Source organism: Zalophus californianus, chromosome X (assembly GCF_009762305.2).
Source record: "Zalophus californianus isolate mZalCal1 chromosome X, mZalCal1.pri.v2, whole genome shotgun sequence".
Taxonomy (NCBI): domain Eukaryota; kingdom Metazoa; phylum Chordata; class Mammalia; order Carnivora; family Otariidae; genus Zalophus; species Zalophus californianus.
In genome coordinates this window covers 41,214,386-41,241,884 of record NC_045612.1, presented here as the reverse complement: position 1 = coordinate 41,241,884, position 27,499 = coordinate 41,214,386, and the positions used below count along the sequence as shown (strand labels likewise).

General features: G+C 42.1%; 1 protein-coding gene across 2 annotated transcripts in view; it reads left to right on the top strand.

Moving 5' to 3' along the window:
- The window catches only part of RNF128 (ring finger protein 128), a 109,406-nt gene that overhangs the window by 33,553 nt on the left and 48,354 nt on the right, over nt 1-27,499 (top strand). The window contains exon 1 of one of the 2 annotated variants that reach the window (XM_027607520.1): nt 14,261-14,973. The exons of the other annotated variant lie outside the window; for it this stretch is intronic. Coding sequence (XP_027463321.1) covers nt 14,481-14,973 — 493 coding nt within the window. The 5' untranslated portion in view covers nt 14,261-14,480. Of the gene's footprint in view, nt 1-14,260; nt 14,974-27,499 lie in introns of those variants that run through there. 2 annotated transcript variants of the gene reach the window in all.

The following is a 27,499-nucleotide window of genomic DNA, read 5'->3' as shown; positions in this document are numbered from 1 at the left end:
CAAGAAATGGGCAGAAGACGTGAACAGACATTTTTCCAAAGAAGACATCCAAATGGCCAACAGGCACATGAAAAAGTGCTCAACATCGCTCGGCATCAGGGAAATCCAAATCAAAACCTCAATGAGATACCACCTCACACCCGTCAGAATGGCTAAAATTAACAAGTCAGGAAACGACAGATGTTGGCGGGGATGTGGAGAAAGGGGAACCCTCCTACACTGTTGGTGGGAATGCAAGCTGGTGCAACCACTCTGGAAAACAGTATGGATGTTCCTCAAACAGTTGAAAATAGAGCTACCATACGATCCAGCAATTGCACTACTGGGTATTTACCACAAAGATACAAATGTAGGGATCCGAAGGGGTGCGTGCACCCCAACGTTTATAGCAGCAATGTCCACAATAGCCAAACTGTGGAAAGAGCCAAGATGTCCATCGACAGATGAATGGATAAAGAAGAGGTGGTATATATACACAATGGAATATTATGCAGCCATCAAAAGGAATGAGATCTTCCCATTTGCAACGACATGGATGGAACTGGAGGGTGTTATGCTGAGTGAAAGAAGTCAATGAGAGGAAGACATGTATCATATGACCTCACTGATATGAGGAATTCTTAATCTCAGGAAACAAACTGAGGGTTGCTGGAGTGGTGGGGGGTGGGAGGGATGGGGTTGCTGGGTGATAGACATTGGGGAGGGTATGTGCTATGGTGAGCACTGTGAATTGTACAAGACTGATGAATCACGGATCTGTACTTCTGAAACAAATAATGCAATATATGTTAAAAAAAAGAAGAAGAAGATAGCAGGAGGGGAAGAATGAAGGGGAGTAAGTCGGAGGGGGAGACGAACCATGAGAGATGATGGACTCTGAAAAACAAACTAAGGTTTCAGAGGGGAGGGGGGTGGGGGGATGGGTTAGCCTGGTGATGGGTATTAAAGAGGGCACATTCTGCGTGGAGCATTGGGTGTTATGCACAATGAATCATGGAACACTACATCAAAAACTAATGATGTAATGTATGGTGATTAATATAACAATAAAAAATTATTAAAAAAAACTATGTGCTCATTTATTCTGTACATAAGTTTCATCAAATTTTCATAAGTAGCTCTGACTCTTTTTTTTTAAGACTTTATTTAATTGTCAGAGAGAGAGAAGAGAGAGCAAGCACAAGCCAGGGGAGCTGCGGGCAGAGGGAGAGGGAGAAGCAGGCTCCCTGCTAAGTGGGACTCGATCACAGGACCCTGGGATCCCAGGACCCTGGGATCATGACCTGAGCTGAAGGCAGACGCTTAGCTGACTGAGCCACCCCGGTGTCCCAGAAGTAGCTCTGACTCTTAAAAAAGGTTTAGAACCACTCTAGGAGAAGCAGAAGTAGTTGCCCTCCTTGGGCTCCTTGTTTCTTAACAACATAGCTGAAACTAGAAACATGGGAAATTTTACTGTTGGGGTTTTTTTTTTTAATGCCATAAGAAAACATCCAAATTCCTTGGCAAAAAAAACAAAAATAATTTCCTGAAGTTAATTCAAGTAATGCAGTATACATTTCTACAACCAACACATATTCCTCTCTTTAAAAAACTTTTTATTTTGAGAAAATGGTAGATTCACGTGTAGTTGTAAGAAATAGAGATAACATAATAATAAAAAAAAAAGAAAAGAAAAAAGAAATAGAGATATCCTATACCCTTCATCCAGGTTCCCCCAGTGATATTACCTTAAGTAACTAGAGTGTGTAAATATCACAACCAGGAAATTGACATCGATCTAATCCACCCACCTTCTTTGGATTTTACTAGTTTTAAGGCACTCATCTGCATGTGCTATGCAATTTTATCACGTGTGTAGGTTTGTGTGACCATCACCACAGTCAAGATTCAGAGCAACTGCATCACTACACGCTCTTTCGTGTTGCCCTTTATAGCCACCCCACCTCCACCCCACACTCTCTCTTTAACTCTGGGCAACCACTAATCTGTTCTTCATTACTATAATATTCTTGTCTCAAAAACATTATATAAATGGAATCATACTGCAGGTAGCCTTTTGGGATTGGCTTTTTTTTTTTTAACTCAGCATAATTCTCTGGAGATTTATCCAGATTGGTCCATATATTCATAGTTCATTCCTTTTTATTACTGAGTAGTATTCCAGAGATGGATGTACCACAGTTTAAACATTCATCTATTGAAGAACATCTGGGTGGTTTCCAGTTTGGGGCAATTATGAATGAAGCTGCTATGAACATTCGCATTCAGATTTTAGTGACCATAATTTTTCATTTATCTGAGATAAAGGCTCATGACTGAAATTGCTGAGTCATGTGGTAGTTGAATGTTTAGTTTTATAAGAAATTGCCAGACTTGTTCAAGAGGGGTGCCTGGGTGGCTCAGTTGGTGTAGCATCTGCCTTCAGCTCAGGTCCTGGTCCCAGCATCCTGGGATCAAGCCCCACATCAGGCTCCCTGCTCAGTGGGGAGTCTGCTTCTCCCTCTCCCTCTGTCCCTCTCCCCCACTCATGCTCTCTCTCGCTTTTGCTCTCTCTCAATAAATAAATAAAATCTTTAAAAAAAAGGGGGGGAGAAAAGGCTAGACTGCTTTCCAGATTGGCTGTGCCATTTTACATTCCCATCAACAATGTATTTGTATATGTGATCTGGTTTCCTCACATCCACATCATCATTTGGTGTTACTACTTTTTTTTTAAGCCATTCTGGGAGGCACCCCGTGATATCACATTGTGGTTTTGATTTGCATTTCCTTAATGGCTAAGGATGTTAAACACCTTCTCATGTGCTTATTTGCCATCTGCATGTCCTCTTCGGTCAAATGTCTATTCTAGTCTCAGAGGAAAAGCATCCAAAGTAGGAAGGGGTTCTTTTTTACATAGAAATCTGGGTAATACTGGTGGGTAATATGGTTTTACAAAAGGAACTAATGCCATTAAGTTGGGACTTGTTTATTGGCTCTCTGCTGAAGATAGAAGCCCTAACATAAATTCTTGCCCCTGTGAAGATGTTTCCGTGGAAACTAGGAAAAGAGGATCCAGGAACAATACTGGGCTTTTTGATACCTTGACTATAGAGAGAATTGAGCGAATACAAATGAATGGAGAGATAAGGGAGCTTTTTGTAGGTGTTGGATTTGGTCATATCACGAATACACATTCTAGCAAGGACTGTTAGTGCAGATATTTTATATCTTTTGTATGCTTTTGATATATTTCGATGTCATTTGTTGCCCTGTTTTAAGAGTCACAGTTGTGGGCGCCTGGGTGGCTCAGATGGTTAAGCGTCTGCCTTCGGCTCAGGTCATGATCCCAGGGTCCTGGGATCGAGTCCCGCATCGGGCTCCCTGCTCCTTGGGAGCCTGCTTCTCCCTCTGCTTCTCTCTCTCTCTCTCTCTCTCTCTCTCTCTCTCTCTCTCTCTCTCCGTCTCTCATGAATAAATAAATAAAATCTTTAAAAAAAAAAAAGAGTCACAGTTGCACACTCACCCCGACAGGGGACAACAACTTACTTCAGCTCTGGCGGGACAGCATTAATTACCTGCAGGCAGAAGTATTACTCTCCTCAGAGAAGAGTCTGAATCGAAAACCTTCAATGGCTGACCACCGCCTCATAAAATCAAGACCAAATTCTTAAATAGGTATTCAAGGTCAGCAAAACCCTAACCTACATTTTCTGCCGTCTCCCACTTCTCCTCCTCTTGTACCCTAACTGAAGCTTAACAGGGTTTTCTAAATCCACTCTGCTCTCTCCTGATTCTGAGCTTTTGTTCCTGCTGTATCCTTTCCTGATAAACCGTCCCTTGCCATTCATACCTATAAAAACCCCACCTGTCCCTTAAGGCCCTGCTCAGATGTTACTTTCTCCATGAAATCTCCTCTAATTCCTTGAGTCAGAAGCAAACATTCCTGTCTCTATACTCACACAGGACTTTGTACCCCTCACAGCACCCATCTCTTTGACAACTCTTTTGTTTAAATGTCATGCCAACGCAATAACATGGATGAATCTCAAATGCATTTTGCTAAGTGAAAGAAGTTAGACACAAAAAGCTACATACTGAATGACTCCATTTATCTGACATTCTGGAAAAAGCGAAACCATAGGGACAGAAAACAGACTAGGAGTTGCCAGGGTAAGGGTGCAGGGCAGGGTTTTGACTATAAAGACATAACACAAGGGAAGTTGGGGAGTGATGAGAGTGTTCTGTGTCTTGATTGTGGTCGTGGCTACACAACTATACGTTTGTCAAAGCTTGCAGAACTATATACACTTAAAAAGGGTGAGTTTTACAGTATGTAAATTATACCTTAACAAAAACAATGGGAAAAGTTCATACCAGATAAACAGTCTGCCCTTCAATTCTGGCCAGCCATTTACTCATTCTTCCAACATACACTAAGGTGCCAGGGTAAGAGCTGGGGCTACCAAGAAGAAAAATATGCGGTCCCTCCTCTCAAGGAACTGTCCCTGATGGAGGTGATAGATATTTAGGGAAATAAAAGTAGCAGAGTCTGGAAGATGCTATCTATATAATACAGGTCCAGTCAGATACAGTGGAGGCGTAAAGGAAGCAGTGCTCAGATGGACCGCGATTGTGGAGGACTAGCCTTTCAAGTTTAAGAGTTTATATTTTATTCAATATGCAATGAGAAGTGACAGAATCATAGCTATGTTTCAAAAAGCATAATATGGTAGTAAGATGAAGGATGGTGTGGAGTGGGGAGAGACAAAAAGCAGAGAGATCAATTAGAAAGCTATTTACAATAGTCTAAGAAAATTAATATCACTGTTCCATTAGTAGACATTTGAGATTGGACGAAGCTTTCAATTAAAGCTTGTATTGCTGATAATCTAGATGCATGCAGGTAAAAACAAAGAAAGAGAAGACCCACAAAATTTTTCTTGATACAATTTACCCCCAGTAGCCTGAGATATTTAATGGAGGGACCATGTTGCATTGATCTTTTTATCTTCCCCAGCAACTGTCATAAGACTTTGTAGATATTAAAAGCCCTAAAAAGTTTATTATACTTTTTTTTAAAAAAGATCTATTTATTTATTTGAGAGAGTGAGCAAGAGAGAGAGCACAAGCAGGGGGAGGGGCAGAGGGAGAGAGAGAAGCAGGCTCCCCGCTGATCAGGGAGCCTAGTGCACTTGGGGCTTGATCCCAGGACCCCGGGGATCATGACCTGAGCCGAAAGCAGATGCTTAACCGACTGAGCCACCCAGGCGTCCCCCAAAATTTATTATTCTAATGAATAAGTTAGATAATGGGTGAATTTCATTTTAAATCACTGAAACTCCAAAAGAGAAAATTATAATTCCTGCATGTCCAATGATACTTGCTGCTTACAATTTTGTATGTCAGCCCAAAGGGTCAAGGTTAGTAAAAATGTTTTATCCCTAAATTTATATACTGACTGCAGCGATTGGGTGGAATTAGTCTGGCAATTTTCTCCCCCAGAAAGTCTGCTTCTTCTTTGCTTGTTCACTGCTACCTAACACAACTTGCAGTGACAGGGGTAAGATTCTGTGAAAAAAAGAAAGCAGGCATTATAAATACACTTTTTTTTTTTCACTATTACCTCTTAGAACCTCTGCTGAAAATGCCTATGAGGGGCATAACTGAAAGCACTGATAGCTGCCTTCTTGAAATGTGTGTGAAGTTTTCATCCCGTCTTGAATCCAACCAAATAGCAGGTCCTGAAATCAGCAGGGTGCGCCACGGTAAAAACGGTGTGTAGGTCCCCAGCATATGCTCTCATCAGGTCTCTAAACACCTCGGCCATCCCCACCTCAGATAAACGAAGACACTTAATGAACTGGTGCGATTATTGCAGGTAAACTTGACGAGCCTCTTCTTCAAACAAACAAGAGCTTCAGGCTTTCAATTTCTGCTTTTTTTTTTTTTTCCTCACGAAGAGCAAACATTACTGAGCCACTTCATTGCCTCTGGTGAAAGGCTTTCTGTGGCTCCAGAGTTGACAACATCCAGAATATTAAGCAGTCACTGACTTCCGAGGCTGCACCAGTTTGCTATGAAGAACATGAAGTATACTGATGCTATCTGCCCCCAAAGTTACACAGAGACAACTTAGGAAAAAAAAAGTGAACCTGCCCCCTGCTAATTGGAAGATTGTCAGCTAAGGGAGAGGCATTTTGTAGATTCCAGAGCGTGCTGTGGTTCAGTGGATCTGGACATTTTTTTCCTTTGGATGTTCCCGGTAGCACTTTTCCCCCATTAATATTTCTACGCTTTACACGGCATGATTTGTGATGAAGTCAAACCAAAGTAAGTTTTGTAGCCACAAATACCTTTTGTTGAAGGTCTGCTTGTCCCTTGCCTGGTTCCTGCGACCAATATAACCATAACACTTATCTAATTCTGGTGTGACAGAACTTAGTTATTGTGTGAATTATGAGTGGTAAGCCAGCCAATTTCAGTTGTCTCAACTATGTGATAGCACCGGGTCACTTATTGCCAAATACTTGTTTACTACGTGTCATTGATCAGTTTTGAGCCCTGGCCAGCTGTGGCTAATCCTAATGCATATAGTTGGCATCTGAGAATTTGCGACTTTGCCCCTTGGAATACAAAGGCTGCCTTTGCCCACACTCAGGCAGACTTGAGCTTCTAAAAAAGCAAGGCTTGACCTCAGTAGGTGATTGCGATACAATATAAGCATGTTTATTCTTAAATTGCTTTTCAGAAATCCCAGGTCTACTGGGAATTATCAGATTATGTTCTTATTAAAAAATGAATCCCAGGGGTGCCTGGGTGGCTCAGTCAGTTAAGCATCTGCCTTCGGCTCAGGTCATGATCCCAGGGTCCCGAGATCAAGCCCCAAGTTGGGCTCCCTGCTTAAATAAATAAATAATAATATAAATAAATAAATAAATTTAAATAAATAAAATATTAAAAAAATAATTAAAAAATGAATCCCATTCTGTCTGTAGGTTAAACAAAAGAAGACCTCCCCTCCTCACTAATTTAGCAAACAGATCCTATCCTCGCCTGCCAGGCCCACTCCCTTCTGTCATTTGTCCTGGGCAGTCGCAAGATCAGAGATAATTCTTTAGATATAATATCTGATTTGTTAGGCTTTAATCTGAGGGAACATTACGTGGTTCAAAATACGGCTATGTAATTTTGCATTATTATTATTATCCCTGTTTTATAGTTGAACAAGAAGAAAGAGAAACTTCCTCAGTGTCACATAACCAGTCAACAGTAAAGTTAAAAATAACAAAAAGGTGGAATGGGGGAGTTGTGTGAATCTAGTCTAGTAAGTAGCAGGAATGGGTTGGAAGTAAAGCTCAAATATGTGTTCATATCTGTAGGGCAAATTCATTACAAATATTTTTCTCTGGATGCCTGGGTGGTTCAGTCAGTTAAGCGTCTGCCTTCAGCTCAGGTCATGATCCGAGTACTGGGATCAAGCCCCACATCGGGCTCCTTGCTCAGTGGGGAGCCTGCCGCTCCCCCTGTTTGTGTGCTCTCTCTCTCCCCCCCTGACTAATAAGTAAATAAAATCTTAAAAAAAACAACCACATTTTTCTCTCCCATTTTCTCCCAAGTAATTGTTTTCCTTTCTTTCCATAGCATATATGTAAATCTCTTACGGTCACAGATTTATTTCTTTTGAAACCTTCGTCTGAAAAGGCAAGCAGAGGAGACTGCCTGTGACCAGATGAGTCTCCTGATACTGGCAGTGGAGGGTAAAAACCACTCCCACTCGAGTCCATAGTCCTTTCCGGCCCTGCCCCCCCCCCCCAGCACCAGCCCTGCCCAACGTTTCCCTGAAGCCCTTCCTTCTCCCCATACCTTGGGCTCTTCCCCACCCTTGTTCCTCTTTAGCAATCTGGGATCCCCTCAATCATCTCTCCAAACTCAAGATAGCTAATCTGATCCCCCAGTAGCAACCAAGTCGACACAGTTGAGCACAAATTTTCTGCATTGTCCTCCATCAATACAATTCCTTTCTGTACCAGTTTTCATCAATGGACACAAAACGCCCTTTCTGTACATGACACACGTTCAGGCACTCCTCTCCACACATTCATGAGTGCGAGTGTGCTCAACGGAAAACGTAGGCATTTATAAATGACGATGATGCGCTTGACTAAATGTACTTTCATAACCTCTGTTTAGGAATTTGGGGGCTGCACGGCAGGAAATCAGGGCACTCTGGTGAGGGGGTTCTTAGTATATTAAAGTATGTCACTGGATGTGGCTGTAAAAATACCCATTCCTTATTGAGGGGGTGTGGTGTTGAACACTAGGTTGTTATACATAACTAATGAATTGTTGTACACTACACCAAAAACTCATACAGTGGCTAACTGAACATAAAAACAAAACAAAAAAACACCCATTCTTTCCACCCTCTAATAATATCCTTACTATGTATGTGGAGAGACATATGGCAGAGTGAAAATGGCAGAGAATTTGGAGTCATACTCCCAGTGTGAGTTCCAACTCTGCCACATACTGGCTGTGTGACCTTTGGCAAGATACTGTACCTTTCTGAGCCTCATCTTCCTCATCTGAAAAAAAATGGGAATTATAATAATTATAAGTACCATGGGATTTCATTACCTGTTCTAAGAATCAACTGATAGAATTAAGGCATGTACAGTGTCTGGCACATAGTAAGTTCTCAATAAATACGTTGCCTTCCTACCTCTACTTTTGAAGGCACTGTTGGATAGAGTGGCAAGTGGTGTAATGGGAAGAGCGTAGCTTTGTACTAAGACATGGCGTCAAATTCCAATTCTGCCATTTGGTTACCATGGGTCACCTCAGCAAGTTACTTAACCTGAGCCTCAGTTTCTTCTTCTGTAACAAGTAGCATATAATACTTACCTCATAGGTAGAAAGTACCTGGCCTACGGTAGGTTCTCGATGGTAGCTATTAATGTTATGGATATGAGAAGACTGCTTCAGATACAGCAGCCCCACGATTGTAAAACCCCTCTCTGAAATTCTGTGTTTTCTTTGAGTGCATGAAAGCTTGGTTTAAAAAAAAAAAAAAAAAAAGATGCCCTGTTTTCTAATGGCTGTATACCCACCTGAGCTGAGAGGTACCTGCACTCAGAAATGATGTTATTTTGAAGTATGCTGCACCATCCCATTTTGGGCTTTTTGTTCTGTTTGGCTGCTCACTCTCTCCACACCCCCCATCCATTTCTTCTTGCTATGCGCAGAACAGCTGCCTGGAGCAGAAATTTGTGGTCATCCCTTCTCTAGGCATTCTCTACACCTATGTTGTGGAGCTGCGTAGCCACGACATTGCTTAGATGCCAGGATACTATTTGTCCCAGATGGTGCCTTGCCATTTATCTAATGGTAAGAAGCCAGATGTGATGTCTCATTTCTTGCAGACATATTAAAGGTGGAACGCTATCGTCCCTCTTTGAGCCTCTGCAGCAACTCAGTGTGATGGGAAACTTAATCGGCCCACAGTCATGCCTTGCTGCTGCTTTTGCAGGATGCTTCTCGGCTTATGAGTTCATTATTAGATAGTGCACCGCTCAGGGCAGCTTTCATTTCAGTACTGCTGGTACAAATATTTGGCAGGGTTAGCCTTGTGGTAGGATTTGAGGAATTCAAAAAGGCTCCTGGCCCAAGTGCGTCTCCCTCACGGGTTACAGTGCCTGAAATGCATACAAGAAACATTTCACTTGAACTGCCTTTGGTATAAGGCCGATGTTAAAATGCGAATGGCACCCTCCAGAGGGAAGATACGGCTGTTAATACTTAAGAGTCAGAACTGCACTGGAATCCTGATTCTGTGACTAGTCATATGACCTTAGGCAGGTTGCTAGTTCTCTCTGAGCCAGTTTCCTCTTCTGCAAATGGGGATAATAATGGACGATTGTGAGAGTTAAATGAGATAATGCATGTAAAGTACAGAGTATAAACGTTCAATGAACAGCAGCTGTTATTAATTAGCCTTAGGGACGGCAGGACCCCGAGGGAATACATCTAGGGCTAGGACATTTGGTTTGAGGGTATAAGGAATATATATATGAATAAAGTGAGGTCCCAGGACTGAGGCAAAATCAAACTGAGCTTACACAAACTTCCCAGCAAGGAAAGTATAGCACTACTCAGGATGCAATGCTCTGACACTGGGAGTGTTCAAGCAGAGGCTGGGTGCTGGCTACCCATCAGGAATACTCTAGTCTACCCCAGGGCTTCTCAAACTTATGTGCGTGTACAAATCAGCTGGGGATCTTGTTACAACGTGGGTTCTGACTCAGCAGGTCTGGGGTGGGACCCGACATTCTTCATGTCTCACAAGCTCCCCGCTGATGCTGATGCTCCTGATCCACAGACCTCATTGTTAGCAGCAAGGCTCTGTTGCAGTTTGAAAAGAAATCACAGCGAGACAGAGGGATATGATCGGAGAAAGCCATGGAGTTACCCAGACAAGTCCCCACAGAGGGGAAGGACTTTGATGCAGTCGTGATGCGCAGTCTGGCTCCTAGCTTTGTAGGCTTTGAAATATGATTGGTAGTATAACCAGAGACTGGGCTCCTGGGGACTGACTCACACTTCACCAAATTCACAAGAGACCAATACATACGCCAGAATGCCAACTGATTAATTTATAATGAGAAGTAAAACTTCCAAGTGGACCAGACACTGGTGTTTGCTGATCAGTGCATTATCTCCCTGTAGGCATATTTACATAAGGCACTGAAGGATAATAAGGTTGCTTGGTGAGAATGGACTCAGAGCAAGGGGAGTTCATAGGATGATTTTAACGGTTCATCGTCTGATACCTCCATCTCCACAACTGGGCTAGACCTCCATAATAGTGCTGTGGAGGTTAGCTTCCTCACTAGTCCCTCTGCCTCCGGTCTTGTCCTCGTACAACTCAGATGCTCTATTTAAGCTTAGGTCTGACAACAATCATTTATTTGCTCCACTGACTTTCATATAAATTCACGATTTAAAACTCATCATTGAAAAATGCTTAAAATACAGAGACAAGTTGAAAAAAATAGTACAGTGAGCACCTACAGACCCACCATCTAAACTCAATGGTTGTTATCATTTTGCCATATTCACTTTGTGTGTGTGTGTAAGTACATATGCAATGAGTTGACACTCTCTAGCACAATTTTCTAAACTCTTCATGTTCTGGCATAACCTACTTGACCAGCTTCACTTCCCCTGGCTTTCCCTTTGCTACTTGCCTCCCAGCCATACTTGACTAATTAATGTTAGTTCCCTGAAAGCTCCTGGTGTTTTCAAGTAATAGACTATTGCCTCTGCCTCAATATCCTTATTCTCTTTGCTTGGTTAACTCTATTTGTTCCTAAAGACTCAGCCACACCCATGTTGCCATAGTACTCCGTGTTTTTCTCAGTCATAACATTTATTAAACTGTGCTGTTATTACCTGTTTACCTCTCTGACTTTCCTACTAAACTGTGAACTCATTGAGGGCAAGGGCAGGGACTTTTTTTTTTTTTTTTTTTTTTTTGGTCTCTGTATACCTACACCTCGCCAATGGCTTGCGCTTGGTAGGTGTTCAGTAATCAGAAAATCCAACTGCCCACCAGACAGTGCTACCTAGTTACATCATTGGCACCTCAAGATCAACAGGTTTACACTGAGCTCATCTCTCCTCCTACCCTTTCTACACATTTAAAACCCTCCTCCCGATTGAATGCCATCCAGTCTTCCAAGCCAAAAACCTCAGAGCAATCCCTAATTCATCCCTCTCTTTCATCCTCTAAAATACATTTCCAATCTGTTCACTTCTCTTCATCTCCTGGGTCTGGGCTGGGCCACCTTCATCTCTCACCTGGAGCACTGCCAAAAATCTTCTCTCTGGGCTCCCTGCTTCTAGTCTTGTCCCCTCCAATCTATTATCCACAGAGAAGCCATAATGATCTCTCAAATTCAGATCTGTTTATATTACTCCATGCGTAAACTCTGATTGTATTACTCCTTGCGTTTGGATAAAGTCCAAACTCCCTAGCTTTAATGAAAGGCCTCTCAAGAACTGACCTCTATGTACCTGCTGAACTTTATGTCTTATACTCTGGGTTCCAACCCTTTTGTGTTTATAGAGCCTGTAGTACTTGCTGTCTCCCAACATTGTCAGTTTCATGCCTCAGTGCATTCATTCCCTTGTATTATTCTCCGCCTAGGCAGGCTAACCTTCTTAAGCTCAGCACAGGTGTGACCTCCTCTGGGCAGCTTTTCCTTACTTCCCAGTCTGGGTGAGGTTCCTCTTTTCTGTTACCCATTACTGCCCTGTGCACACCTGTCATAGCATTTGCACTATATACATATAGCACTCTATACTGCAACTATCAGTTTGCTTGTTTGTCTCATAAAAGCTAATTTACAAATTTTTTTGACAGGAGAGTTAATGTCTTATTTGGTTTTTTTTACCCCAATGCTTAGCCCATGGCTGGCATACAGTTGAGGTGGCGTAAATATTTAAGAATGGATACTAACAAATATCTAACGGTCATTTTTGTAGATGCCTTATAACAGATCTCTTTAATTTTAAACACAACATTTCTTTAAAGTACAATATAGCTGATTGCCATGCAGGCAATAGTTATTGAATTTTGAGTGTTTTTCGCCAACAAATTCAGACAATTCCTGGAACTACCATTTCTTAGAGAGGATCGATCCTACCCTTTCTTTTTTCCCTAGGTAATTTTTATCCCGGAGATTAACATCATCAGTAGTTGGGGGTGCCATGCTATTGGCCTCCCATACCAGCCTTGACCTCTAACATAACATCCTTTTCAGTATATAGGGTTTATGTTTCACAGAACTGCCCATTTATTTGGATTCTACAGGCTGTTTAGTTATGGTGTTAATTTTCCTCTAGGTTTCTCTCAAGCCATAAGAGTATCAAGTGAAGAACTGTCCCATGCTTAATCTTTGGGAATAATACTGATTAAGTAAATGTTGGGCCAAGGACTGAGGGGACTGATTGATTGGGAATTTAACAAATGCTGGGCTGGATAAAGTGAATTATATCCCTTTGAACTGAAAAAGTGGCTAAAACATCCTGAACATCATTTTCTCTGATTTTTATCTCAAAGTGTCAACTTTAAGATTATTTAAAAGGTATGGTGGGGTCCCTGACCCTGTTTAGTAATAATAGTATTTAACAGATATATTTTTTACACTCTGCTAAGCACTGTTCTCCATGCTTTACACGTATGAACTCATTTAATCGTCTGAACAACTTTATGAGGTAGGTAATATTATTATCCCCATTTTACAGATGATGAGGAATCTGAGGCACAGAGAAGTAATTTCCCCAAGGTCAAAAGTTATCCATTGCTGTCATAAAACAGGTGTATTAACTCAGTTCAATCCAGTCATAAAACAGGTGTATTAACTCAGTTCAATCTGGAGCACTTATTAAATGCAATAATAGACTGGGTAGATAAAACTTGTACACTTAAAGGAAGGAGGAATCATAATGCAACCGTGCCATGAATGAACCGCCAAGGTGAGTCAGGGCCCTTTCAGTTGGCGGGAAATGGGGAAGGATTGTGTAGTTAAGGTCAGAAATAGTGCAGATATATAGATTTGAGTAAACCTGGTCTGTGGAAGATGAAGAAAAGAGGCTTAGTTTTGAGGTGTATGGAAACGTTAATTCTTTTGAGGACTAAGATTACTTTCAGAAGAGGCTTCTGATGCAGTCTATTTAGCATGAGGTAAGCGTAAGAAAATACCCAGGTATGACGCCTGTCTGGAGCTGGAAAGGAGAAAGGTTAAAAAAAAAAAAAAAAAGTAACCACGCACTTTTCCTGCCCTTCCCCCCCCCACACCGGAGACTCAATATGAACAGCTGCCCCCAGCACCACCCACCTACCCAAAAATCCCTTGACTCCAGCTCAGACCCTTCGGATCTGTGCTTTTCAGAAGTACTTTCACATTCTGGCACCTTAAGCCTGAAACGGCCTTTAGGCAAATGTTCGGAGGGAAAAACCCATTCTCGCAATTCAAAACGGACTCGGATCCTACCGGAGAGCTTTTATGGTCGCAGATTCTGTAGTTCCCGGCCTGTCCATCTTTTTAGAACACGCCGCGACACACCTGGCCGCACAGCCTGAACGCCTACCCTAACGCCTGCCCATCCCGTTACCCTTTTAAGAGGCGGATCCCGCAGTGTCCTTTCCTCCCTCCCTGCCACCTCTACCCCCAGTCGTCTGGGCGGAGCTTCTTGCTAAAGCCCCAGAGCCCGACGCGGCCGCAGCAGTAGCGGAGAGCAGAGGACCGGAGCTGCGAGGAGCTGCATCTGCCGCAACCGCTCGGCGCGACGCTACGTGCCTCGCGGCTCCCACCTCGCTCCCCGCGCGCGCCGGCCCCTCCCCACCTGGCACGCACCTGGGCCCGGCCGGGGTCCTGCGGAGAGCCGGGAGGGCGCGTGCCAGGGGCCCTCGGGAACCGCAGAGCGCGCGCGCCATGGGGCCGCCGCCCGGGGCCGGGGTCTTGTGCCGCGGCGGCTGCGGCTTTTCCCGATTGCTGGCGTGGTGCTTCCTGCTGGCGCTGAGCCCCCATGCCCCCGGCTCCCGGGGAGCCGAGGCAGTGTGGACCGCGTACCTCAACGTGTCCTGGCGGGTTCCGCACACCGGAGTGAACCGCACAGTGTGGGAGCTGAGCGAGGAGGGCGTGTACGGCCAGGATTCGCCACTGGAGCCTGTGGCTGGGGTCCTGGTGCCGCCCGACGGGCCAGGGGCGCTCAACGCCTGTAACCCGCACACGAATTTCACGGTGCCCACGGTCCCAGGGGACTGGGGAAGCACCGTGCAGGTCTCTTGGTTGGCCCTCATCCAGCGCGGCGGGGGCTGCACCTTCGCGGACAAGATCCATCTGGCTTACGAGAGAGGGGCGTCTGGAGCCGTCATCTTTAACTTCCCGGGGACCCGCAATGAGGTCATCCCCATGTCTCACCCGGGTGAGTGCAGCTACTACATTGCACCCCATCAACCCCCTGCCGAGGCCAGTTTTTGTTTTTTGTGGCTTTTTTTTTTCTTTCTTATTTTCCTCCGTGCTGTCTTCCCCCTATCCCCTTGCTCCGAAGGAAAGCGAGTGTCCTTTCTGTCTCCACCGAGTGAGGCAGGGTCCTCTCCTTCCCGAGATTTCACCCTGCGTGGGGGGTTGGGCGAGAAAAATCCTCCAGATTTTGCCTGGCTGGGGGGAAAAGGGTAAGACAAACCGAGTGCGGAGGCTGGCAACTCGAGAAGGACTGTTTGGGCTCTTTGCGTCGCCTTTTCTTGGTGTTCCACAAGGGTGTCTTGCCCTGGCTGCTTTGGTGGTGGGCACTGGCTTTGAAATAATGACTGGAGAGAAGGCGGCCTGGAAAACCCTTCCTCACTCTTTCCCTGTTTAACAGCCTCAGGCCCAAGGCAGGGCTTTCCCTCTTCTCTCCCTGTTTTTCTCTCCATGTTTCCTAGTATCAGGTACGAGATTGTGTTACTGTGTCCTGTTAACCTCATTGCAGTTTGGGCAGAAAGTTTGCCTAGTTCTTGGGCTCTTCTCTGCCCCCGGGGGGTGGGGGGTGGGGGTCTCAGGTCCCAAGTGATTGTCGGTATCAGTGCTTTTGTTGGCCTTTGAAAAATCCGATTTAGGTTATTGAGTGGCGAAACAGGTGATTAATGTTACTGAAAAAAGAGCTTTGTGCATGAGGGTAGCAAAGGCCCAGACGTTCGGGAAAAAGTAGTCCGGGTGGGTCTTCAGTTTGTGGAGATGTTGTGGGTTACTGTTTTTCCCTGTTCGGTGATTCTTCCAGAAACCTTATTTGTGATTAGGTAGTCTTAGCATATGTATGATCCTAAGCCCCAAAGGACAGAGGAAAAAAAATTGGATAGAAGGGAAGGGACACATAATAGTAGTATATCATAGTTGTTGAGAGCTGGGGGGCCCAAGTCAGACCTTGGGTAGATTCCGGCTCCATTGCTAACTAGTCCTGTGACCTTCGGCAACTTATTTGAAGTCTTGGAGTCTGTGTTCCCTCATCCATCAAAAGGGAAAGAACTAAGAAAGAACTACTCCCACAGGTTTGCCTTGAGGATGAGATGAAATAATGCCTGTAAAGAGTTTAACACATCATCCTTCTCAGTAAAGGCTAGCTGATAGGATTAGTCTTTTAGGGAGTCACTGGGGAGATGAATCTGCTTATTTAAGTGCTAGAGGTTTTGCGTTTGTCTTAAAAGCAGTGGTTTTGGCCCTGCCTAGAGAGAGCATTCGCATTGAGTGGCTGGGTGGTATAATGGAAAGAGCACTGAACTGGAACTCAGGAGACCCGAGTTCTTTTGGTCCCTTCTGTGCCTCTAGCAGTTTTGTGACCTTGTACAAATTACTCACTAGCCAAATAATAATAGAGAGGTAGAGGGTGGAGGCCAAACTGGCAGAGTGTGCAGAGGCAAAAGCGAACTAGATGAACTCTTAAGATCCCTTCCAGCTCTAAATTGCTGTGATTCTTAGATTTGAATGTCTGTTAAAGGAGCAGCTGTATCTCTCTTGGTTGATAATTCATTGGTTAGAATGAAATTACTTTTTAACGCCTAATAAAAATGACAGCGAAGGATTTGGTAAAATTTAAAGTCCTTAAATTTCCATTGGCTAGGTAAATGGAAGGGTTTGACTTTGTCTCCTCCAAATGAGATTCATTTGCATAGATGATTGGGAAATGAAGAGTACCCTTTAATTAAAATTCCCGTTTAGAGTGCTTTCATCCTAATTCTGTTAAGAATATAGGCTTATATTTGTCCGATAGTTTTGAGGGACAATAAAATTAACTTTTGTTGAGCTCCCACTGAGTGCCAGGCACTCTACATACATCTTACTCATATGTTATTCAGAGACCATATGGTGCACTAGGAAAAGCACAGGCACTGTAGTCAAGAATGGGTATCAAATTCTGGTTTTACTACACAATAGCTTTGTGTCCTTGGTCAGGTTCTTTAACTTTACTGAGACTCCATTTGTGCCTCCGTAAGATGGAGATACTTACATGGCCATGATTCTTAAGGATAATAAATCTAAACCACCTAGCAGATAGTAATTACACTCAATTAAAGTTAGTTATTACAATAGGTTAATGCTAACAAGATGCAGAAAACATACAGATAAATGTTCATGCAGCTGTCAGTTTGAATTTAATCATGGCTGTTTTGTTTTAGGATACTATATAGTAATAAAGCCCTAAATATTGACCGCTTAGCTAAATTACAGTCAGAAAGGTATTTGGTGACTTTAAAATTTCTTCCGGATATGATAACTATAGCAAACTTTACCATTAGGGTAACTAGCCATCAAAAAACTAGCTAGTTACTTTAAGTATAGAATCACATTTCTTCTGTAAACTCCTAGAGAAACGGCTTTTCAACACAGGGGGAGAAAATCACTTTGCATTTCATGCACGTGTGTTGTTGAACATTTGTTCCCAAAGTTCTGTGTGTTTTGCTTTGTTCATTCCTGAGAGTAAGCCTAGGGTTCATTGTAATCTCTGGTCAGAAACAACTTACCCGGGATCTTCGTGGCAAAGAGGTGGGATTGAGGTTTAAGTGTTGATTAATTCAATGAGTATTGGCTTGAATTATACAAGGGCCACCAAATGTTGAAAAGCCATTGCTGTCCTAGGTGTTTATGAAACCTCCCTTGACCCACTCTCAGCGGAGCCTGTGCTGGAATTGTTTGTTCTTTAAGTTTATGCTGAACATCCATACTCTCACCTATCACAGGCCTGGGAACATGAAGACCCATTTCTTTGAAGTAACAGAACTAACTGGTTTAGAGCAGTTGCTTTAAAACTTTTGTTTATTGGAGAGAAACTCCACTTTAAAGAGCATTCAATTGGGAAAATGAGGCTTTTTTTTAAAGATTGATTTATTCAAGAGAGAAAGAGAGAGAGAGCACCAGCTGGGGTTGGGGGGGGGGGGAAGGGCAGAGGGAGAGGGAAAACAGGCTTCTCGCTGAGTGGGGAGCCAGATGTGGGGCTGGATCCTAGGACCCTGGGATTACAACCTGAGCCAAAGGCAGACGCTTCACCCACTGAGCCACCCAGACACCCTGAGGCTGTTTTTATATATACCAAAATGTCACAGAAGGTGGTTTTAGCCTTGCATCAAGCAATGCGGTTTGTTCCCATATCTCATTTTGGTTGCAAAGTGTCCAGAAAATCCTGATTCACACAGATAAATAATTGCAAATGATAGATGTTTACTAACAGTTTGTCTTGCAGTCTCTGGGTATTTTTCAATCAAATTGATCCAGAATCCTGGAAGAAAATTAGAAATTTTTGGTTTCCAAGGTTAATCACTATTCATATAGCTTATCTGAAGTATGAGAATGAAATAAGCAACCAAAACTGAGAGTAAGCACAAAAGCCATGTAAAATGTAGAATTGTCACTGTGAGACACACTGCACTTGCTATTGTGCAACTAACTGTTCTGCTTTTCCCAGGCAGATGGGCCTGAACCTTGCATGCTGTCTAATTGAGCACAGCCCACAGGTTGCAGTGGTGTAGGTACTTGCTTGTACAATTTTCCTTGAGTCAATATGTGCAGACATGAATTAATTGAAAGAGAGCTACAACCTTTCTAATCCATGACACATTTACAGGAACTTGAAACATATTCAAAGGCATGACAGGAGAAGCGTTATTCCTGAGGGCTGTTAAAAAAAAAAAAAAGTGAATAAACCAAGCAGTTTAAGTCAATGATTTGGTGGTCTCCAACGGGATGTATAAAACAGTTGCTTTGTATACATTGTTGAAACACATTAAGAGGTCGGGCTCTGCCACTTAAACTACAGAACTTCCTCGACTTATGACGGGGTTACGTCCCTGATAAACCCATGGTAAGTTGAAAATATTAAGTCGAAAATGTGTTTAATACACCTTAACCTACCGAATATAGTTTAGCCTAACCTACCTTAAACGTGCTCAGAACACCTACATTAGCCTACAGTTGGGCAAAATCATCTAACCCAAAGCCTATTTGATAAGTATTGACTGTCTCGTGTGATTTATTGAATGCTGAAATGAAAGGGAAAAACAGAATGGTTGTATGGTACAGAAGGGATATAAATGTACAGATTGTTTACCACCATGACCGCTTGTCTGACTGGGAGTCCCTGGTGGCTGCCGCTGCCCAGCGTCCTAAGAGCGGATCTCCTGCAAATTGCTAGCTCCCGAAAAGATCAACGTTCCAAATGTGAAGTACAGTTTCTACTGAATGCATTTTGCTTTGATACAGTCATTAAGTTGAATCATCGGAAGTCAGGGACTTTCTTTATTTTTAAAATCTTAGGCCGTTTTACTTCTTTAAGTCTCTGTTTTCTCCTGTTTAGGTTGGGCATAATGATAACCTTGCCTCATAAGATCGCTGGGAGGGACACCTGGGTGGCTCAGTCGGTTAAGCAGCTGCCTTCGGCTCAGGTCATGATCCCGGGGTCCTGGGATCGAGTCTTGCATTGGGCTCCCTGCTCAATTGGGAGCCTGCTTCTCCCTCTCCCTCTGCCTGCCGCTCCCCCTGCTGGTGTGCGCGTGCTCTCTCTCTCTCTCTCGCTCTCTTGCTCTCTCGCTCTCTCGCGCTCTCTGACAAATAAATAAAATCTTTGAAAAAAAAGATCTCAGGGATTAAATGAGATAATGCAAATACAGTGTTTAACACAGTGCCTGGCATATTGGAAGCTACTAAAAAAGTGTTTTTATGACAATTAAGATAGTTAAATGTATTTTAGAAAACAAAAATGGAATCTGATGTTGGTAGTACATCATTTGAAGATGAATAGCCTGGAGTACTTCAAAGTCCACATTACCTAAAATGCTAACTTCAACACTTTAGGAATTGGCTGAGTCGACTGAATTCTTTACAAGAAAATGATCTTTGGGCCCACCTGTGTTTGTCATTCTTTTTTCATATAACTGCTTCTCCCTCAAGCTACCAGTCTTCTCCTTCACAAAGGACTTTGAGATAATATTTTACACTGATTTATCACCACCCAGTCCCTTGTCAGCCACATGACATTTAATTTTTAGTCTGCTTTTTTTTGTCTAGGATGTTGACTTTGAAAAGAACCTTTTTTAATAGAGAGTTTCCAAAGAGGATGAGAAGAGACTGGGTCGTGATGATTTACCAATGTAAAGTACTGGTTCAAAATCAATTTCTAGATACATCCTTTTTGATATCTCTGCAGTACTGTATTTAACACTGTTGACCACTCCTTTGAAATTCTCCCAAGCAGTCTTGTTTCTCTTGCTTCTCTTTTGTTTTATTTCTGTTGTTTTATTAATTCATTCATCCAACACCTCTTCTTCCTTACATTCACACCCAGGCCACCAGCAGCCCCAACCTCCGATGAATAACTGCCACGTCCAGATGATTTCTATCACTTTAAATCTTCTCACATAATGTCCCCTTCTTCCTTTCAACTGTTATTACCCTGCTTTTAGTTCCTGTGTCTTCTCATAGGAACAAATGCTTAGGCTTCTTTTTTTTTTTAAAGATTTTATTTATTTATTCATGAGAGACAGAGAGAGAGAGAGAGGCAGAGGGAGAAGCAGGCTCCCAGGGAGCAGGGAGCCTGATGCGGGACTCGATCCTAGGACCCTCAGGATCACCTGAGCCGAAGGCAGACGCTTAACCATCTGAGCCACCCAGGCGCCCCAATGCTTAGGCTTCTAATTGGTCTCCACCTCCAGTCGTTTCTTCCCGGTGTTCTTACACATATACCACTGGAACACAGCTCTGATCCCATCTATGCCATTACTTACGAATTTTAGACTGTATTTCCCAGCATGGCACATAAGCCTCTGAATCTGGTCCCGACACCCTTTCAAAGCTCTATATACCTCTTCTCTCATGTTGACCCCTAAATGCCCTTTGTCCTTTCTCATTATCATTCCTTTGTACTGCTTTTGCCTCCATACCCTTTTCTTCCCAGCTCAGCTGGCCAAAAACTTACCTATCCTTCAGAACCCAACACAGATGCCTCCTCATCTTTGAAACCTTTCTCAATTCCTTCTTTTCCTCTTCCCACCACAGCCCACACCAAAACCAAAATAATCCTTTTGTTTTGCTCTCATGGCACTCCATGTCTTATAGTACTTTTTGCATTTCGCTGGTAGTTATATGTTTACTTACCTTACCTTCCTACTGGACTGTAACGTTTGATTAATTTTCGTCTTCCTCATGGGAACCTTTGTACTCTACGCTCTAAAAATGCTTGTTGGGTTGCTCTAAGTACCCAAGAATGCCAGAGGGTCACAAGATTTGCTAGAAAAGTATCTAATAGGGAAGGGGATTAATGTTCAATTCATTGAGGGGCGCCTACATGGCTCAGTCAGCTAGGCATCTGCTCTTTGGCCCAGGTCATGACCTCAGGGTCCTGGTATCAGGGCTCCCTGCTTAGCGGGGAGTCTGTTTTTCTCTCTCTGCTCATGTTCCTTCCTCCCTCGGTCTCCCTCTCCCTCAAATAAGTAAAATCTTTTAAAAAGTTCAATTCATTGAGCTTTTATCAAGGATCTATTGTATGCATACTGAGCTTCTTGCCTGAATATCTGAAATAATTAAGGTAAAGTAGAAGAAATAAGAGTGTACAAATGCTTCCAGATTGCAAGCCCCCTAATTTTTATGGTGATTACCATCATAGGCCAGTTTATGGGGTTTTAATGATGAAATGACCTAGGTAACAGATAGAGTGAGTATTTACATTGAACTTTCCCTGTTCTGTTTTTTTGTTTTGTTTTGTTTTGTTTTAAAAACTTGGTTTACACCAGCATTCAATTTATGTCTCCAATCAAAATGCTTCCATTGAACATGTTGGTGATATGTGGAATTCCATTACATAAAAACCTTAAAAAAAAAAAAAAGAAATATACCTTGATCAGCAAATTGTTTTTTTAGGCACATAAAGAACTCCACATCCCCCTCAGTCCCTGGAAGATGTGTTATCTCCTACAGAATGCCATATTTAATCTCTGTTCCCAGGCTTAAATGGAGTAAACAGGGGAGTATCAAAGACATTTTCCATGTTATTTCTGATGATAAAATTAATCCCGCTTCTTGCAGAAAACTTGGAAAATACAGAAAAGTATAAAACTAAAAAGCTATGCATAATTCCAGTAATATTCCTTCTTGTCTCCTTTTTCATGTATAGATAGGGTTTTATATCCTGCTTTGATCATAACAGTTTTTTAACGAATATTAATGTAGCATTAAAATACAATTTAAAGAAAAACATAAAAATCTATAGATATAACCATTTTAGCATTTTGGGGTGTTTTTGTTGTCATTTTCTTCTTTTGCTCTGCATATATATTTAAAGAATTATAATTATATACTGTATGTACGATTTTGTATCCAACTTGTTATTGTAAGCATTTCCCCATGTAATTAAAAATAGAGGATTTCCTTATAAGTTGAAGGGGGTAGTTTTTGACTGGGGGGTTAGGGATCAATCTTCTCTTTCATTAACCAGCAGAAAGGAAGTGCAGAAATGGTGACAGGGAGGGGTATGAATTGGAAAATTTAAAACAAAAAATATGCTCTATAGAGCTTTACCTAAATGGATACTTCTGGCCATAAACGTGATCTGGTCTAACCCATATGCGTTGCCTGTTGTGGCCTTGATCTTTTGAGAGGTTTGATCACCTCTCAAAAAACTAAAAAGCATACAATGATCACCCTGTGTGCTTTTAGTTCCTCTTCTTCTATGATATTCCTAGAAGTGATTCTTTGTCACAAATGAGGTTTGCACCTAGTTTCCCTGTTGCTTGGTTAAGTAGCACCTTATTGGCTAAAATGGCTTTTCGTTTTCATGATGGCCACTGAACTGTACACTGTTGTTGGAGTTTTGCCCAGAGTTTACTTGATAGGGTACTACAAATATTTTCTGGGGATGAAGAATTTTTTGTATATGCAAATTTTGTTGAAGTGTAACATACCAAAAGGGTACAGAAATCATTAGTCTGTAGCTCAGTGGATTTTCACAAAGTGAACATGCCTGTGCAGCAAGCGCCTAGATCAAGAAACAGAACCGTACCAGAACCCTGAAGACTACGTCACACCCCAAGATGAAGAATTTTTGAAGTTTATGTCCTGAGGGAGTGACCTCTTGTTAGCGTGTGGTAGGAACTGAGTCACCCACAGAAACCGTCACCTTGCTGCTCTGGAGCTAGTTACCTGTGGTGATCCTCAGCTACATACTGTAGGGGAGTGCTTTCCAAGCACAGAGGACGTGCCCTTTTTGATGCAGTTACCAAGCCAGTTCAGAGTTGCTACATTTTGCTGTTAACACCCACTTTGGAGCCCAATGAGCAAAGCAGAGCACAAGGGCTCTTTGTTGTCCTATTTCCTGTTCTTTTTTCTCTTTAAGTATGTATGTATGTCTTTCTATATATCAGGGCACATGCTTGCTGCTTGAATTTACCCATAGGTTTGTTACAATATTGATTTCTTTGGAAAAGAAAGTTTGGTGATTCATGCCTGACTTCATGGAGGCTGTTAGGTTCAGAACCTAGTCGTGATTTACTTGGTTTTAATGCTTGAAAGCTCAAGTTAGCTACAAATCAGTAATTTTAAGTTAACCCTATTTATTTTGAGCTTTTTTGAAAGAAGATGGTCTAGAACTCACTTGATGATGATGATGATGATGTGTGTGTGTGTGTGTGTGTGTGTGTTTTTCTCTCAAGATATTAGTCATTATTGTTTCAGATAAAATGTTGAAGTAGCTTAGTGAAATGCTGCCTGCAACTAAAAAGTCTTAGTTTAAATGTTAACCTTGACTATTTCCGGTTGGCAGAATTATGGACGATTATTATTCTTTTCATCATGTTTTTCTGTATTTTCTGAATTTCCTATGCGGAATATATTTTATACTTGTAATCAGAAAAAATCAGTTATTTTTTAAAAACTCAAAAAATATTCCTATAGCATTGATAATCCTAAAGAAAGCATTAATAATGTGACTATAGCAACAATAGGAGCAAATCCTATCTGATAATAGAAATGATTTACAGACTATTACGAAAATTTAAAGAACTGCTTTTGGCCTTTTGAATATATCTAACCCGTATAATTATTAACGTGGTCCTTTCTTGTTAACACTAATTGGTTTCTTCATATGTAAAATAACCTTGAACACCAAATAATTTTAAAGACTGACTTTTCCTATTTTAATATGAACTATTTCTCTTTACCCTTCCTATCACTATATATTTCCCCTCCCCCCCCCGCACCCCCCCACCCCCGCTTACACATCCGCACACCTCTCACCTTTCTCGGTATTTTTGTTTCTTTCCCATAAGAAGCCTGCTTCCCCTCACTTGCCCCCTTCAATATCTGTTCTTTTCAGTGCTTCTAAGAAAAGCGCTGCTAAGTTTAACAGCTTTGTATGAAGAATTTGATACATTGGCAATTCTTACCTATGACACACTGGGTTCATCTGATGACGGTAGTTTTTGTCATTCAAGAAAAGAGGAAAATTTGTTAGAGTAAGGGCAGAGGAGAATCATGGTGTTCTTATTTTACATTTTATTGGTGATATGCCGAACATACAAGCTCAATCAAGATGATATTTAAGACATCATTAACATTGAATTACTTGTTTTTAAAATTAGCATTTCCCTTGAAGTGATAGTCTGCTAGACAAAACTCCACCAATTAGCAGTTCACATAAGAAATTCAAATTCAAGGGTACCTTCTGTACCACTTCTTTTCCTCTGAGGACAGATTTTTGTATCCTACTTTTCCACCCTCTTCCCCTGCCTTTCATAGCTTGATTAATTCTACCTTAGATAATCTTGCACATACACACACACACCCTCACACACTCTTGGAGCCCCCTCTTCGTTTTTAAAAAATCTGAGCTTCCAGGGTGCCTGGGTGGCTGTTGATTAAGCATCTGATTCTTGATTTCAGCTTGGTGATGATCTCAGGGAGCCCCAGTCGGGCTCCCTGCTCAGTGGGGAGTCTGCTTGAGATTCTGTCTCTCCCTCTGCCCCTCCCCCAGCTCACACACTCTCTTTTTCTCTCTCTCAGATAAATAAATAAATCTTTTAAAAAGTCTGAGCTTTCTTCTATGTTGTTCCACTTCTTTTGAAGTGAAATTAAACATCATAACAAATCACTGCGGTCATATCTAACAACCTTGAATGTGTCCATAATTTACTCCTGTAATCTCCACAAAAACCTCCCAAGAGCCATGTAATCCTCCTGATTAAATATATATTTTCTTATGTCCTAATATTTAAGATAAATTTGAAATGCTTTTGTTGGTTTTGCTTTAGGTATTCCAGTGATACTCTTTCCTGCAAAGTTTTATTACAAATATGGGTTAAATAATCATATTTGCTTTGCAGTTTTTAGTCCTCAAAGCCTTTCACGTGCAATCGTTTGTGGGCTCATTTGGGAACCCAAACACTGTTTAGCAACATTACTATGGGAAAATGTGTTGCCTCTGCTTCCCAACAACTGACTTAAAATGAATTTTTGAAACACAACCCATTAGGGTTTCCTGTGTGACTTTTGTTCATAATGATAGCCTGGTGAGATACAGTTTGTTATATTTGTCCCAATCATGCTGGTTTAGGATTTTCTCTGCTTATTTATTTTCTTTGTAATGTTGACTCTAGCTCCAGCTTACCTTTTCCATGTGTTTCACCTTAAGGATTCTACATATTTGTTTTTCTTTTTTTTTTAAAGATTTTATTTATTATTTATTTGAGAGAGAATGAGAGCACGAGAGGGAAGAGGGTCAGAGGGAGAAGCAGACTCCCCGCTGAGCAGGGAGCCCAATGTGGGACTCGATCCTGGGACTCCAGGATCATGACCCGAGCCGAAGGCAGTCGCTTAACCAACTGAGCCACCCAGGCGCCCCTACATATTTGTTTTTCTAACCTGTGGTCTAACCTATGGTGATCTCAGAAGTTGGCTTATTTTAATAGCATTTGTAATGTTCCCGAAAGTTTTAAGAACATAACTATGATTTGTAACTTAGCCATTAATATATTTTCAAGTGGTGCATCTTTTCTATTTTAGAGGCTCTCAACAATCATTTAGATGAAGGCTAGAAAAATGTGATTATGTTGAGTGAGGTCTCCATTCATAGACCTATGAGCAACCTGTGTTTAACATTGTCCCAAAATACTTTGAGCCTAGTGGTATTTCAAAGTCTTGTTTTCCGCCACCTTCATTTCATTTTTGGCAAGAGGACAAGGATGTTTAAGAGAGACTGAAACTGGCTAGTGCCAGCCCACCAGTCACCTCCCTTGCCCTAGCCCCCGTCCTCCAACCCTTTCTGCCATTCCTATTGGACTGATGCTTTTTGGTTGAATGGGTGAAGAAGAGGTTGTTGACTTGCCTTGAGTAATGTAATTAAAGACTAACAGATTATTCTTTGATGATAAGGAGAGCTACATGATTGCTCTGTTTTTTTTTTAAAGATTTTATTTATTTATTCATGAGAGACAGAGGGAGAGAGAGAGAGAGAGAGAAGCAGAGGGAGAAGCAGGCTCCCAAGGAGCAGGGAGCCCGATGCGGGACCCGATCCCAGGACCCTGGGATCATGACCTGAGCCAAAGGCAGACGCTTAACCATCTGAGCCACCCAGGCGCCCTGATTGCTCTGTTTTTATTTCAATCTAGTGTACCAAGGATGAATGTGTTCTATTTGAAATTGAAAGATAGCATATTACAATGGAAGAATGGGTGTCCTTGAGTCAGACTGCTGAGCTTGAATTCCAGTTCCACGAATTAATAAATATGTGATCTTGGGCAAGTTGCGAACCTGGACTTCATTGATCTTGTTCATAAAACGTGGAATAGCAATACCCATTTTCTGTGATTTTGTAAATAAAATGTTTGACATGGAGGGACATTTAGCAAATGTTAGTTCTCTTGAACCTTTTGCTAACGGTTTTGTTACTAAACGTAGTATTTCTCCTTCCGTTATTGTAGCTGTTCACTACCACGTTTTGAAATATGTAATTGTTTTATATGTAAAAGCAGGGGGGAAAAAAACCCATGACGTCCAAACTGCTGTTTTTCTGGCTAGTTTTTGAGAAACGCAGGGAGAAATCACATAATCAAGAAGCTGAAACAACTATCTTGTTCTTCTCCCTGTGCATTTCCATTTTAAGCAGTAACAACTCCTTAAAATCAAGATGTTAGACTATAACAATAGAAATGGCTATGGACCTTTTAATGGCATGGTGACAAAGAGAGGGGACTTAGGAATCAGATGGATTTTGATTTGAATCCCAACTCTGTCATGTAATAGCTTTATAACCTTAGCCAGATTAACCCCTTTAAGACTCAGTTTTTTCGGGGCGCCTGGGTGGCTCAGTCGTTAAGCATCTGCCTTCGACTCGGGTCATGATCTCAGGGTCCTGGGATCGAGCCCCACGTCAGGCTCCCTGCTCAGCAGGAAGCCTGCTTCTCCCTCTCCCTCTGCCCCTGCTTGTGTTCCCTCTCTCG